General features: G+C 41.4%; 1 protein-coding gene across 13 annotated transcripts in view; it reads right to left on the reverse strand.

Annotated features, from left to right (window-relative positions):
* Positions 1-16,843, reverse strand: part of ubap2l (ubiquitin associated protein 2-like) — a 93,693-nt gene that overhangs the window by 65,811 nt on the left and 11,039 nt on the right. For 12 of the 13 annotated variants that reach the window (XM_036952485.1, XM_021571575.2, XM_021571568.2 and 9 more), the window contains exons 3-6: positions 7,802-7,879; positions 2,041-2,151; positions 1,637-1,811; positions 1,289-1,384 (exon numbers count right to left, since the gene is read on the reverse strand). In XM_036952485.1, the coding sequence (XP_036808380.1) occupies positions 1,289-1,384; positions 1,637-1,811; positions 2,041-2,151; positions 7,802-7,879 (460 nt within the window). Of the gene's footprint in view, positions 1-1,288; positions 1,385-1,636; positions 1,812-2,040; positions 2,152-7,801; positions 7,880-13,869; positions 13,962-16,843 lie in introns of those variants that run through there. The other variant, XM_021571571.2, reaches the window with a different exon arrangement.

A 16,843-nucleotide genomic window follows, 5' to 3' on the forward strand; every position in this document is an offset into this window, starting at 1 on the left:
AAAGTATTCAGACCCATTCCCCTTTTCCACATTCTGTTACGTTACAGCCTTATTCTAAAATGGATTAAATAAATAAAAATCCTCATCAATCTACACACAATATCCGGTAATGACAAAGCAAAAACAGGGTAAGATATTTTTGCAAATGTATTAGAAATAAGACTGAAATACCTTATTTACATAAGTATTCAGAGCCTTTGCTGTGAGACTCAAAATTGAGCTCAGGTACATCCTGTTTCCATTGATCATCCTTGAGGTGTTTCTACAACTTGGAGTCCACCTGTGGCAAATTCAATTGATTGGACATGATTTGCAAAGGCACACACCTGTCTATATAAAGGTCCCACAGTTGACAGTGCACGTGAGAGCAAAAACCAAGCCATGAGGTTGAAGAAATTGCCAGTAGCGCTCCGAGACAGGATTGTGTCGAGGTACAGATCTGGGGAAGGGTACCAAAACATGTCTGCAGCATTGAAGGTCCCCAAGAACACACTGGCCTCCATCATTCTTAAATGGAAAAAAGTTTGAAACCACCAAGACTCTTCCTAGAGCTGGCCGCTCGGCCAAACTGAGCTATCTGGGGAGAAGGGCCTTGGTCAGGTAGGTGAACAAGAACCCAATGGTCACTCCGACAGAGCTCCAGAGATCTCCTATGGAGACGGGAGAGCCAGAACCCTCAAGAAGGACAATAATCTCTGCAGCACTCCACCAACCAGGCCTTTATGGTAGAGTGCCAGACAGAAGCCACTCTTCAGTAAAAGGCACATTACAGCCCACGTGGAGTGGGCTGTAAGGACTCTCAGACCATGAGAAACAAGATTCTCTGATCTGATGAAACCAAGGTTAAACGCTTTGGCCTGAATGCCAAACGTCACGTCTGAAGGAAACCTGGCACCCTCCCTACGGTGAAGCATGGTGGTGGCAGCATCATGCGGTGGGGATGTTTATCCAGCGGCAGGGACTGAGAGACAAGCCAACCTGACAGAGCTTGAGAGGATCTGCAGAGAAGGGGAGAAACTCCCCAAATACAGGTGTGCAAAGCTTGTAGTGTCATACCAAATAATACTCAAGTCTGTGTTTGAATACTTCTGTAAATGTAATATTTTTTTAGCAAACATTTCTAAAATCCAGTTTTTGCTTTGTCATTATGGGATAACGTGTGTAGATTGGTGAGGGGAAAAAACGATTTAATCAATTTTAGAATAAGGCTATAACATAACAAAAATGCGGAAAAAGTCAAGGGTTCTGAATACTTTCCGAATGCACTCTATGTAGTGGAGAAACTTACCTCTTCCTCTGCCTCTCCCCCTGTGGCCTCGCTCTGTGCCCCTGCCAGCTATCCCAGCAGCCTTTCCGCCATCCAGACCATTCTCCTGTCCACGGACTGAGAGGAGAGGGAACACGCATGAGGTAGTGAGGGAAAACAGATGCGTGTGAAGTCTGAAATTAGGTTTGAAGTTAGAATGTCGGTTAAGTCGCTACAATGCGGGAATGTTTTTTTCTTCAGAAATCTAAGGCGAGAATATTTGTGGCACACACTGTCCCTCCATGACAACGGCAGGAACCACAAAGGGTCTACACTGGGGTGCCAGTGTCACTTCCCATGACAATGCAAAGGTATGTGATCTCTACTCACACTCTCGTCCCCTGCTGGCCCCTCGGCCCCTGCGTGGGGCCCCACCTCTACGACGTGCCACGTCCCTCTCTGCTCCTCTCTCCCTGTTATCCTTTCCTTCCTCTCCGGTCTCGGCGTGGCCAGGCTCCTTCTGACCAGACACTCCTTTCTTCTTCCCCACCATCTCCCAAGAGTCCTGAGGAGACCGGTGAGGTGACCGACAGGGTTGTTTGATTATGTTAGGCAAAACCTAACTTCCACTTAAGTCAAATTTGTACGTAGTCTCCCACTGACATGAATGCAAGACTAAATGAAAATTGACTTAAGTGGAAGTTAGGATTCGCCCTGTAGTGAGCTAGATGGGTAACCTTGTTAACTCCCTCCCTTTGGTCCAACTCATAAGCCCTGACAAAGACCAAACTCACAGTATCTGGGCTACCCTCCAGCAACACATTGATGGCTCTGTTGACATCTCCGTTGCAGTCGTGCAGCGCAATCATGGACTCATCCTGGTCCTTGCCTGTGATGTCAATCAGCTGGACGGGGGAAACGGATGAGAATCTTCAGTGAGTATATTGCCATGTAGCCCAATACACTCGTACCGATATATGGGTTGAAAATTGCAGATTTGGTCACTGATAAGCGCCTAAATTGGAACGCAGCGACTGTACAGTAACATGCTATAAATGACATCAGAGCTCAGGCTCTGCGCTTCAGTGCTATATGGATTTTGATTGACAGCCGTTCTGAACTTGAACACCGCACATGACAAGAAGTTGCCCACATCCCTCCTCCTAATTGGGCAACTTTTGCAAAAGAAATTGACTGGGAAATGCTGTAAATTAAGAAGACTAGATGTATTTTGAAAGATGAGACTATTTTAACAAATACCACTTTGATGTCATACAAACAAGCCAAACACCCTTCCAAATGTGCACTTCACATTTCTATATCATATACAGTGTCAGCATTTATCATTACTATGTCTGATGTAGTTACAAGATAAGATGGCATCATACCTTGGGTTGATTTGAACAGAATGAGCCCGTTTGTCTATTGTGAAGTAATACGCACCTAAATGCACTCATGACTCCTATGCACACCAAAATTACAAATAAGTATCTCTGAATTGCTTTGCGAAAGCCTAACACTAAGATTGTATTTTATAACTTAGCTAGTCATGTTGGCAAGAGAACAAGCTTTGAAATGACACCCACCTGTCTCAGTTTGTAATTTAAAATGGTCAGTTTTTGGATTGCGTAAAAAGTAATAGGTGCAATGGCGGGGATGTAGGGTTGTAATTCCAAACAAAACTAAAAGTGTGCCTGCACTGGTCCCGAAACCACACAGCTAGGTCAGCTAAAAATAAAAAAAAAGCACCTTGTAGTTGAACACTCTTCTTTGAGTCATAAAAGTACATTGAAATTACTTAGGAACTGTGCACACTTTGGAGAGGTGTGTTGCCACTTGGGAGACACCAGTTAGTCCTCTGTCAAACCCTTGTAATTTTTTGGTCTTATGTTGCTCCTACCGCATACTTTCCAGGAATATTGTTATGTTACTGAATAAATGGAGTATTTTCAGATTTCGCAAACAAATGCGGCAAAAAGTACAGTAAATGTAAAATCCACATAAAACCGTATAATGTTTGGATTCAGTCTTGTGGTAGGTGAACCTGTTGTGTCCTCAGCTTGTCTAATAAATTGTCCCATAATCTTAGAACTGTTCCCGTTCAATTGCTACCATGCTTATGCCTTTCCTATTTATTCTGTAAGAAAGATTTCAATATAGCCCTATCCACATAGGCCAATTCCCCAAACTGTTAAGGAACGCATCTGATTAATTTATACTTCAGGAAGTGAAGTAAAGCTCAGCTCTAGTTTGCAGACCAGAGAAAAATATCCTAAATGGTGGTTTGATGCTGCAAGTCAGGTCGCTGCAAGTACCGATTAATCGGTATGGCCGATTAATTAGGGCCGATATCAAGTTTTCATAACAATTGGAAATAGGTATTTTTGGGCGCCGATTTTTTTTAAATATATTTTTTTTATACCTTTATTTAACTAGGCAAGTCAGGGGCAGAACGACAGATTTTCACCTTGTCAGCTCAGGGGATGCAATCTTGCAATCTTACAGTTAACTAGTCCAACGCTCTAACCACCTGCCTCTCATTGCACTCCACGAGGAGCCTGCCTGTTACGCGAACGCAGTAGAAGCCAAGGTAAGTTGCTAGCTAGCATTAAACTTATCTTATAAAAAACAATCAATCATAATCACTAGTTATAACTACACGTGGTTGATGATACTCGTTTATCTAGCGTGTCCTGCGTTGCATATAATCGATGCAACGCTGGGGGATGATTTAACAAAAGCGCATTTGCGAAAAAAGCACAATCATTAGATGACTGTACCCAACCATAAACACCAATGCCTTTCTTAAAACCAATACACAGAAGTATATGTTTTTAAACCTTCATATTTAGCTAAAATAAATCCAGGTTAGCAAGCAATATTAACCAGGTAAAATTGTGTAATTTCTCTTGCGTTCATTGTACGCAGAGTCATGCGTGTTTGGGCAGCCTGGCTCATTGTGAACTAATTTGCCAGAATTTTACGTAATTATGACATAACATTGAAGGTTGAGCAATGTAACAAGAATATTTAGACTTAGGGATGCCACCCGTTAGATAAAATACCGAACGGTTAGTTTGGCACTATAATGTGAATCAGGCATTTCACTGAAATAATAAACGTTTTGTTTTCGAAATGATAGTTTCCGGATTCGACCATATTAATGACCAAAGGCTCGTATTTCTGTGTGTTATTATGTTATAATTAAGTCTATGATTTGATAGAGCAGTCTGACTGAGCAATGGTAGGCAGCAGCAGGCTCGTAAGTATTCATTCAAACAGCACTTTCATGCGTTTTGCCAGCAGCTCTTCGCAAGCACAGCGCTGTTTATGACTTCAAGCCTATCAGCCTAATGGCTGGTGTGACCGATGTGAAATGGCTAGCTAGTTAGCTGGGTGTGCGCTAATAGCGTTTCAAACATCACTCGCTCTGAGACTTGGAGTAGTTATTCCCCTTGCTCTGCCAGTGGAGCGATGGGTAACGCTGCTTCGAGTGTGGCTGTTGTCGATGTGTTCCTGGTTCGAGCCCAGGTAGGGGGGAGGAGAGGCTTTTTTACATGGCACATATTGCACTTTTACTTCCAACACTTTGTTTTTGCAATATTTAAACCAAATGTCATTATTTATGAGGCTAAATTGATTTTTATTGATCTATTATATTAAGTGTTCATTCAGTATTGTTGTATTTGTTATTATTACAAATAAATATATTTTTTTATAAAAGAAAATTGGCCGATTAATCGGTATCAGCTTTTTTGGTCCTCCAATAATCGGTATCGGCGTTGAAAAATCATAAAATCGGTCGACCTCTACTACAGGGTTTCCGTTAGTTGGCAATTGGCGGCTTTTGGCCAATAAAATATATGCAAAGTCGATAAATAAAACAGTTGCAGGCCAAAATGGCCACGAGAAAAAAAATCACAATGCTTTTTTCATTGATAGAAATACCAGTTGAAGGAAATACATTTGACCGTCATGCTTATAGGTCTATAGGATCATTTGCATAATTTAGTGTAATTAAAAATTGTCCTGTATTTTAATTAGTCCATGCATCTTATTTATTCAACAACTATCGCAAGCGAAAAGCATAGAGCCTATTTTGAGAAGGATTTATTTTGCAGCTCTTCAGCTGGTTGCTGCTAGAGTAAAATGCGCAACAATTCTAAATACAATTGCGTGTTAAAAACAGTTTTGGTGCATGATTAAAGCATTACTATTTTTATTTCTCAACGGGTAATTGAAGAGCACCTCCCATTCACAATTCAAGTGCAAGCAACAGGCTATCAGCACATTACCCACCACTTTACAATGTGAGTTGGAGACATACTTAATTGTTTGAAACCTGAATTTTTATTTCATATTATGAGGCATGTCTTACCTGGCATCAAAGTAGCCAATAGGCAAACTCCAACCATGGAAATGTGGAGGCAATTATTTTATAAAAAAGACGTCATAGGTGCGTGTGAGTTTCCTACCATTTCTACAGTTCAGTGTGCCAGTTATGATTTTCATATGCACATTTTCGTGGAACAGTTTCATTTCAATAATAACGTTTATTTTCTCAAAATCATTGCCACGTGGTTAATCATAAAAATCTGAATCGAAATGATACAAATCTAAAAGTCAACTTATGCGAGATCACCAGCCATATAGACACATTGAGACATTGTGATCCATTGGCGGCTAAAGATATGAGTGAATGGAAACACAGCAGTAGGCCTACAACTTCCATTGCCCTTTCACACCGAGGATGGGTGATTATCGAGGGGGAGATTGTTGTAAAGATTTTTCTAAAAACTTACTGTGAGGAACTATAGTTTCTATATAATTCGCAATGGATGGAGAAAAAAAAAACGCCTTCCTACATTTCCGCACAGCAGGTCAGGTACTTCTATGCGTGTTCAGCTGCACGCACTCTCTCAACATTATCAGGACAGAGAAAAAACAGACACTTGCACATTGCTCACATGGCACACTCAAAACAAAAGACAATGAAATAATTGACAAATCTCGTAGATAATGGTTATGAAATAAACCCAAACTGGTTTATCGCATGTGCAGTAGGTTGTGAACTCTGCAAAGAACATTTCCACTCAGAATGATAACTGTAATTGGCTAATTAACATGCATTACACAAATGTTATGTAACCAAATTATGGGGATTAACAACATATTTACTACTGGTGAAATATGTAAATGGAGAATTGACAAAAACAAAACAAAGGGCTAACAATTCACACAATGAAACAATTTAAACAATTCCAGGCTGTATCACAACTGGCCGTGATTGGGAGTCCCATAGGATGGCGCACAATTGGACCAGTGTTGTCCGGGTTAGGACATCATTGTAAATAAGAACCATTCTGCCACACCACTCCCCTTCTTGTCTTAACATTTTAAATTATACTCAAGACATTATCAACACACAGTTTAGATGCTTTTCACTGACAGTCGCAACTCAACCAGCCAGGCCTATTGCCACGTGCGCTGCTTAAAGTGTGGGCTTGCCAAACAGGCATAGACCTACGGCTAGTGATTTCAAACAATCCACAGCTATTTTTTTTATAGAAGCTAATGATCGTCGATTCCTCTGTGGCTAAGACATGCTTTCTGGTGAAGTATTTTTAATGATTATTTCTGTATAGACTGGAGTAATTACATAATTTTGGCAACAGTACTTCCATTTACTTCCCTATTGGACTCATAGCTATGCCATTTCTCTCCTGTTCTATTGGTTCTTATAAAAAAAAATGTATTGTCTAAAAGCCAAAGACACAAGCCTAGTCGTATTAGCAACCCATCCTAGTTGTTGCATCTTAGATTCCCCCTCTATCTAGGTTTCTAACAGCGATTTTCTTCGGTCACATATGGAACGCTATCAGATGCGCTGTTTCGAATGGTGTTTTCCCAGGTGAGCTGTTCTCCCCCGCAAATTGAAATTTGGCAAATGTTTGAAAGTGATGTTTTATTGGCTGCTTCATTACATGAGTTGCATGTTCTGTTAAGATGCATTACCATAATCTAAATGTGATTTCCGTCATACTAAGCACAGTGGGCGGACTCATTAATGGGCTGTGCACCAAATCAAATCACATTTTATTGGTCACATACACATGGTTAGCAGATGTTAATGCAAGTGTAGCGAAATGCTTGCGTCTCTAGTTCCAACAGTGCAGTAATATCTAACACGTAATCGAACAAATTCACGACTACCTGATACACACAAACGTGAAGGGATGAATAAGAATATGCACATATAAATATATGGATGAGCGATGGCCGTGCAGCATAGGCAAGATGCAGTAGATTGCATAGAATACAGTATATACACAGAGATCAGTAATGAAGGGGTCCGGTACATTTCTCAAATGCTTAGTAAATTAACAATTTCCCGGACACATTGGCTGGCGCCAAAATATCTTGAAGGGAAACCCTGGAACAATAATAGATCTCTTTGAATGTACACCAATGTAACGGACCTCCCTTCAGGCAGCAAAAAGGGTCTAAAAGTGCAGTGGGATGCTACATGTGATGAAGGGAAGGCTAAGTTCTCACCTGCTTGACTTTCTCTTCAAAGTCAGCATCATTGTGGTCCGAAATCATCTGCGCGAGTCGGATCTGCTCAGCAGTGGCCTGTGTGGAGAAAGGGTGGAACATCAACTTCTAAGTCACCACAAAGTTGTTTAAAGGGGTCTCTTATGTCATCTCAATGACAATCGTTTATCCACCCATTAAGAATTGGTGCGGTACTACGTGTAGCTTTTCCATCACTATTAAACAAACAATTAAAGGGTCTAGTCAATCCGGCAAATGCTGCATGACTGCTCAATCGGAAATTACCTTTACATTTCTATTGCGCAATCTAACGCTTCAGCAATACAGATTGGATAGAGCCCCAAGTGAAAAAAAATGCACAGGTGGGTGATCCTGACAACATAAAATCATACAGAACTCAGTGTTTTCCACTTAAATTAATATAGGTCATTTTTCAATTCTCTAGTCAGAAATAAAAGTTGTCCGAGCCTTCTCCACTAGAAGGAACGATATGCATCTCCTAGCTATCTATTGATAGGACAGGTGTCGCCCTGTAAGTCATCAAGCGAGTGATGACAGAAAAACACTGCTGGTTTGACAGTCTGCCCCGCATCACGGTACCTGTGTGCAGTGTTATTTGTGCACTGGGGTTGGTTGTAGTTCAATTTCATTACACGGAGTGAGGAGAGAAAAATGCTTCATCGTTCGTGAGAGAATTTCAGGGGTCTTTTGTACTACCATTTTACTCATATACAGTGCATTCGCAAAGTATTCAGACCTCTTGACTTTCGCAACTTTATTTAATTAACAGTCTTATTCCAAATAAATGTTTTTTCACAATCTACACACAATTCCCTCATAATGACAGAGCAGAAACAGGTTATTTTTTTTGCACATTTATTCAAAATAAAAACAGAAATACCTGTACATAAGTACTCAGACCCTTTGCTATGAGACTTGAAATTGAGATCAGGTGCATTGTGTTTCCATTGATCATCTTTGAGATATTTCCACAACTTGATTCATGTCCAACTCTGGTAAATTCAATTGACTGGACATAATTTGGAAAGGCACACACCTGTGTATACAAGGTCAGGGAGGTGACCAAGAACCGAATGGTCACTGACAGAGCTCTAGAGTTCCTCTGTGGATATAGGAGTACCTTCCAGGAAGACAACCATCTCTGCAGAACTCCACCAAATCAAGCCTTCATGGAAGAGTGGCCAAACGGAAGTCACTACTCAGTAAAAGGCACAGGATAGCCCTCTTGGAGTACGCCAAAATGAACCTAAAAGGACTCTCACTCCTGTAGCATCATACCCAAGAAGACTCGACAATGTAATCGCTGCGAAAGGTGCTTCAACAAAGTACTGAATAAAGGGTCTGAATACTTAGTTGAAGTCAGAAGTTTACATAAACAAGTTTTAATGACTCCAATCTAAGTGTTTCAACCACTCCACAAATTTCTTGTTAAACTATAGTTTAGGCGGTTAGGACATCTAATTTGTGCATGACACATCATTTTTCCAACAATTGTTTACAGACAGATTATTTCACTTATTCACTGTATTCACTGTATCACAATTCCAGTGGGTCAGAAGTTTACATACAATAAGTTGGCTGTGCCTTTAAAAAGCTTGGAAAGTTCCAGAAAATGTAATGGCTTAAAGAAGCTTCTGATAGCCTAGCCATGATTTGAGTCAATTGGAGGTGTACATGTGGATGTATTTCAAGGCCTACCTTCATACGCAGTGCCTCTGTGCTTGACATCATGGGAAACTACCGTCATCATGAAGTGCTTTGAGAGATTAGTCAAGGATCATATCGCCTTCACCCTACCCGACACCCATATCGCCTTCACCCACTCCAATTTGCTTACCGCCCCAATAGGTCCAGAGATGACGCAATCACACTGCCCTAAAGCATCTGGACAAGAGAAATACCCATGTAAGAATGCTGTTAATTGACTACAGGACAGCATTTAACAACATAGTACCCTCCAAACTTGCCCTGTGCATCTGGGTCCTGGACTTGATGGGACGCCCCCAGGTGGTGAGGGTAGGAAACACCCCCCCCCCCGCTGATGCTCAACACTGGGACCCCACAAGGGTGGGTTCTCAGTCCTCTCCTGTACACCCTGATCACCCATGACTGCGTGGCCATGCACACCTCCAACTCAATCATCAAGTTCAGATGACAACAGTAGTGGGCTTGATTACCAACAACGACACGATGGCCTACAGGGAGGAGGTTAGGGCCCACCTCACACTCAAGGTCAACAAAAGGAGATGCTCGTGGACTTCAGGAAACAGCAGAGGGAGCACCCCGCTATCCATATCGACGGGACAGTAGTGTAGAAGGTGGAAAGTTTTAAGTTCCTCTACCTGCCCTCCAGGACACCTACAACACCCGATGTCACAGGAAGGCCAAAATTATCATCAAAGACAACAACCACCCGAGCCACTGCCTGTTCACCCCGCTATCATCCAGAAGGCGAGGTCAGAACAGGTGCATCAAAGCTGGTACCGAGAGATTGAAAAACAGCTTCTATCTCAAGGCCATCAGACTGTTAAACAGCCATCACTAACATTGAGTAGCTGCTGCCAACATACAGGCTCAAAATCTCTAGCCACTTTAATAATTAAAAATGGGATGTAATAAAGGTATCACTAGTCACTTTAAACAAACGCCACTTCATATATTGTTTACATACTCTACATTACTCATCTCATATGTGGAGCAGTGTATACTATATACTACTAGCAGTGTATATACTACTAGTGTATATACTGTACTTATATATGCTTATCCATATATTTATATGTACATATTCTTATTCATTCCTTAACACTTGTGTGTAAAGGGTAGTTGTTGTGGAATTGTTGCATTACTTGTTAGATATTACTGCATGGTCGGAACTAGAAGCACAAGCATTTCGCTACACTCGCCATGTGTATGTGACCAATAAAATTATATTTGAAAATCAAAAGAAATCAGCCAAGACATCAAGAAAAAATTGTAGACCTCCACAAGTCTGGTTCAAGTCTTGGGAGCAATTTCCAAACGCCTGAAGGCACCACGTTCACCTGTACAAACAATAGTATGCAAGTATAAACAACATTGGACCACGTATCCATCATAAGCTCAGGAAGGAGCTTATCATAAACTCGTTTTGTCTCCCAGAGATGAACATACTTTGACGCGAAAAGTACAAAATATTCCCAGAACAGCAGCAAAGGACTTTGTGAAAATGCTGGAGGAAACAGGTACAAAAGTATCTGTATCCACAGTAAAAAAAAAACTAGTAGTAAAAACCTATATCGATGTTACGGATACAGATATCCTATTTTTTATTTATTTAACCTTTATTTAACCAGGCAAGTCAGTTAAGAACAAATTCTTATTTTCAATGACGGCCTGGGAACGGTGGGTTAACTGCCTGTTCAGGGGCAGAACGACAGATTTGTACCTTGTCAGCTCGGGGGTTTGAACTCGCAACCTTCCGGTTACTAGTCCAACACTCTAACCACTAGGCTACCCTGCCGCCCCTATGTCTGTGTGTGTGTGTGTATCCTGTGTTCTTTTCTCTCCTCCTCCCCTCACAGGTGAAAATCATCACTCCCCAATCAGTCACCAATCCAATCATCAATCAGAAGACACACATCCTCCTGTTTCCTACCCTATCACAGTTCCTTTCCCTTGGTTTAAAAACCCCATCAGTTGTTTGCTCTAGAGCTCAATCTCTCTGTAAATGCCATGTTTGTAGATCTCTGTGTTTCACTCTCTCTCTGTGTATTAACCTCTCTTTTGTTTGAGCACCTCCATAACACTTTGTCATCACCTGTGAGTATTGTTTTTGGTTATGGTGTTTGTGTTTGATTGCTGGTGGGAAAAGGGGGAACCAAGACAAGTCGCCCATGGGCATACACTACCCGTAGGTAGACTTTGTTAACTACACTAGTTAGAACTGGGCGGACCACCCACTGTATTTTTGGTTAGTTAGTTAGCTGTTAAAGTAGGCTAGTCTAGCTTAGGGGTTTTTTGAATACTTATTGTTTCTTTCCTTGGGTCCAGCTCAGCCCCTCTTCCTGCTCCCTCCATTACCGTGTGTTTATTAATAAACCCTGAGTTTGACAGTAGATTTCAGTTGTGGTTATTTCGTTCACACTTTTACTTTGTCACTATTATAATTTGCATGAGTTATGTTACGGGTCTCATTACCATCCCCCCTAGACTGTCGGGCCAAAAGGGATTCGTAACAATCGACATAATCTAAAAGGCAGCTTCAGCAAGGAAGAAGCCACTGCTCCACAACCGCCATAAAAAAGCCAGATTATGGTTTGCAACTGCACATGGGGACAAAGATCGTGCATCTCGTCTGATGAAACAAAAAATAACTCTTTGGCCATAATGACCATCGTTATGTTTGGAGGAAAAAGGGGAGACTTGCAAGCCGAAGAACACCATCCAAACCGTGAAGCACTGGGGTGGCAGCATCATGTTGTGGGGGTGCTTTGCTGCAGGAGGGACTGGTGCACTTCACAAAATAGATGGCATCATGAGGAAGGATAATTATGTGGATATATTTAAGTAACATCTCAAGACATCAGTCAGGAGTTAAAGCTTGGTCGCAAATGGACAATGATCCCAAGCATACTTCCAAAGTTGTGGCAAAAAGGCTTAAGGACATCAAAGTCAAGGTATTGGAGTGGCCATCACAAAGCCCTGACAACAATCCAATAGAAAATTTGTTGGCAAAACTGAAGAAGCGTGTGCAAGGAAGGAGGCCTAGAAACCTGACTGATTTACACCAGCTGTGTCAGGAATGGGCCAAAAATCACCCAACTTATTATGGGAAACCTGTGGAAGGCTACCCGAAATGTTTGACCCAAGTTAAACAATTTAAAGGCAATGCTGCCAAATACTAATTGAGTGTATGTAATCTTCTGACCTGCTGGGAATGTGGTGAAAGAAATAAAAGCTGAAAAATCCTTCTCTAGTATTATTCTGACATTTCACATTCTTAAAATAAAGTGGTGATCCTAACTGACCTAAGACAGGGAATTTTTACTAGGATTACATGTCAGGAATTGTGAAAAACAGAGTTTAAAATGTATTTGGCTAAGGTGTATGTACACTTCTGACTTCAACTGTATGTATATGTGATTTCATTTTTTTATTTCAAATACATTAGCAAAAATTTCTGTTGTCGTCATAATGGGATATTGTGTTGAATTTTTTTTTATTATTTTTTTAAATCCATTTTCAAATAAGGTTGTAACTTAGTGGAAAAATTAAAGGGGTCTGAAAGCTTTCCGAATGCACTGTATAGGCCTTGTTGTTATTTCTTATATTAACGTTTGTGTGAGGGGCGTTAACTCACCAGCATTCCGACCAGAAACATGACTTATGAATTGGATCATTTGTACGTACCCCTCAAGGAAATTTAACTTATCCCAGAGGCTGCTCCAAGACGCCACCGGTGGAGAAAAGGTTTAAGGAGTGGACTTCTAGTCTGAATCCAGGAGGCGTGCACACCATCCACCGATTCCGAGTATATTACTCGCTAATGTTCAGCCCCTGGTCAATAAAGTAGATGAGCTCAGGGCCCGGATCTCCTTCCAGAAAGACATCAGGGACTGTAACATATGTTTCACAAAATCATGGCTCTCTCCGGATGAACTGTCCCCGTCCATAAGGCCAGCTGGGTTCTCAGTACACCGCACAGACAGGAATAAAGAACTCTCCGGGAAGAAGAAAGGCAGAACAGTGTTTCATGATTGACTACTCAGATGTGATTGTGATAACGTACAAAAAATCAAGTCCTTTTGTTCACCCGACCTAGAATACCTCACAATGAAATGCCTGACCGTATTACCTCCAAAGAGAATTATCTTTGGTTAGTCACAGCCGTGTATATTCCCCCTCAAGCCAATACCACAATAGCCCTCAAGGAATTACACTGGACTTTGTGCAAACTGGAAACCACATATCCTGAGGCAGCATTTATTCTAGCTGAGGACTTTAAAAAATAAAATCTGAGTAAAACGCTACCGAAGTTCTGTCAACACATTGCCTGTAGTACTCACGCTTCAAAAACTCAACCATTGTTACTCTCCCTCCTGGCATGGCTGGCTACAAGGCCCTCCCCTCCATCTTCCCTTATGCAAATCAGATCACAACTCCATTCTGCTCCTCCCTTCCTATAGACAGAAACACAAGGTACCCGTGCTAAGTAGGGATGCATAATATATCGGTGAATTTATCAGAATCGTACGATATTAGCTAAAAATGCCAACATCGTTATCGGCCAATGTCTAGTTTAACGCCCGATGTGCAAAACCGATGTCAAAGCTGACGTGCTTACCTATATAACAAAGGTACATGACGTAATGATGCCACATAAAATGTTGTGCAACACAGCATTCCTAAACTAGCCCACAATATGTGCTGTGTGGATTAAGCAGTCAACAAGTCAAGGAGTCATTTGAAAGAGTAACAAAATGTCAGCGAGAACTCAAAAGGCGAAATCCATTAAAGCCAAGATAATGGAATTCATTGCCATTGACAATCAACCGCTCTCTGTCGTGGGTGATGTTGGCTTTCGCTGACTGGTCGAGCACCGGATAAATCTACCAAGTGCGCTATTTTTCCGATGTTGCCCTACCAGAGTTACACAGTAATAGCATCACGGTAATTAGCTTCACGACATACATACTATGGAACACCGTTTGGGTCTTTGCGTGTCAAAAAATATATTAGCACGGTCAAAGCTGTACAAAAAAGTCAGCAAACACCGGCCTCGAACGATGTGTTTACAATACCGCTTTGGTAATACAGCATCATTTGTTCGACCGCAACTTCTGGGGTAGCTAGCTTTAGCTTGGTACCTAGCTAGCACCAATACAACTAGCCTGAAAACAATGACCAGTAGACACTGCAGTCATTTTCAATATTCTTGGCAATAATTTAGGAATCCTTGTGAGTAAGTATTAGCTAGGTTGCCACTTGTTGTTCGCCTAGTGAAATTGAACTTCAGTTCATGAAAATAAATAGCTAGTCAGCTACTTCACCCTGTTGCCCAAAGCTAACGGTATAAGCAGCCAGCTAGCATCATCTGGCTAGTGAGGCTCGACCGGACTGGGTTGTGTGTTGTGAAGCTAGCCACAAAAAGGATTAGGCACAATAGCGGAATTTGCAGTTTGCCTTCAAAATACAAGTATGTAATTGACAGTGATGCAAATTAATTCAAATAGTAGAATTATGCCATAATTTTACTTTGAAGGCTAACCTCAAAGTCCACTATTGTGGCTAATCCTTTTTGTGGCTAGCTACAACATAGATGGGTCCGACCACCATTAATCAAATAAGAACTGTCTTATAAATTAGGATTATTTTAGATGACACCTAGCTATATAGTTAGCTAGTTAACTATAGCAACTGAAAACAGATTGTTTGCGTCCATGAGCTGGCTAGCTTTATTTATGACCAGTACTCTAGGTGCACGAGACAACTTTACCAGCATCATAGCATACGTATCGATGAATCGTTATGACATCTGAAATAAGAGTGAGTGTAATCAATGTGTAATAACTACGTAAATTTATGAACGCGTTAAATTGTGACGCGCAATCATATTCAGGTCCTGATTGGTCAACAAGCTTATTTGACATGTCAAATAGTGTTAAAAATAGTACATTTTTTGACACGCGAAGACCCAACGGCCTTCCATAGAAATCCTGGTTGAGAATGAAACGACTGAACAACGAAACAGCACAGCAAGTAAGTGAAAAAAATAGGTTTTGATTACGTTTTGCTGGTAATGGGGACATACGTAAATGCCAACAAAATAACTTTTGGGTCAGTGTAGTGTGTGAGTAACCTTAACTAGGCAAGTCAGTTAAAAACAAATTCTTATTTACAATTGCGGCCTGCCCCGGCCAAACCAGGACGATGCTGGGCCAATTATACGCCGCCCTATGGGACTCCCAATCCCGGCCGGATGTGATACAGCCTGGATTCGACCAGGGACTGTAGTGATGCCTCTTGCATTGAGATGCAGTGCCTTAGACCGCTGCTTCCATTTGTGTGTTAACTATTTAACTGTGCTAGAATGCTTAAGAGGGCGCAACATTTTTAATATCGGAATTGTTTTTATTTGGCATGGAAAATATCAGATAGCGGTATCGGCCAAAAAATCTCATTTCGGTGCATCACTAGCGCTAAGGTCTATTCAACACTGGACCGACCAATCGGAATCCATGCTTCAAGATTGTTTTGGTCACACAGACTGGGACATGTGCCAGGTAGCCTCAGAAAAACATTCGCTGTATACACGGACACAGCGACTGAGTTCATCAGGAAGTGTATAGGGGATGTTGTTCCCACTGGGACTATTAAAACCTACCCAAACCAGAAACCGTGGATAGATGGCAGCATTCACGCAAACCTGAAAGCGCGATCCACCGCATTTAACCATGGCAAGGTGACTGGGTATATGGTCAAATATGAAAAGTATATTTGTAGTTCCCTCCGTAAGGCAAACAAACAGGCAAAAAGTCAGTAGAGACAAAGTGGAGTCGCAATTCAACAGCTTAGACACAAGACAAGCGGCAAGGTCTACAAAGAGAAATCGCGCTGCAAGTCCTGCCTCTCCCATCTCCTCATTGGTTATTCCCACTTGGGTGACTGAAGACGAACGAGGTCAGTGGCGGAAATGCACCGAATTTATGAAAGTTTCCAACCGCAATATAAAGTCACGAGAAGAAAACGTCTGGAAGAATGAGAGATGACTAGAAACAATTTGTTTGACCGTTTTATGTATGGATTAGAGTAGAGTTGGTGGAGTAGAGGACCTTGTGCATTTCAGGTAACATAACTTAATGTTTATATCCCAGGACAAATTAGCTAGCAACAGCAAGCTAGCTAATTAGGACAAATTAGCTAGCAAGTGCAAGCTAGCTAGCTAAATTGCCATAAATGTTTAATGCATTTTGACCTGTTCCCAAATTAATATAATTGATTCAGAGTTTGTTTTGATATTTTAACCGGTGTGTCGTGATC

The sequence above is a fragment of the Oncorhynchus mykiss genome, chromosome 18 (assembly GCF_013265735.2).
Source record: "Oncorhynchus mykiss isolate Arlee chromosome 18, USDA_OmykA_1.1, whole genome shotgun sequence".
In the NCBI taxonomy this organism is placed as follows: Eukaryota; Metazoa; Chordata; class Actinopteri; order Salmoniformes; family Salmonidae; genus Oncorhynchus; species Oncorhynchus mykiss.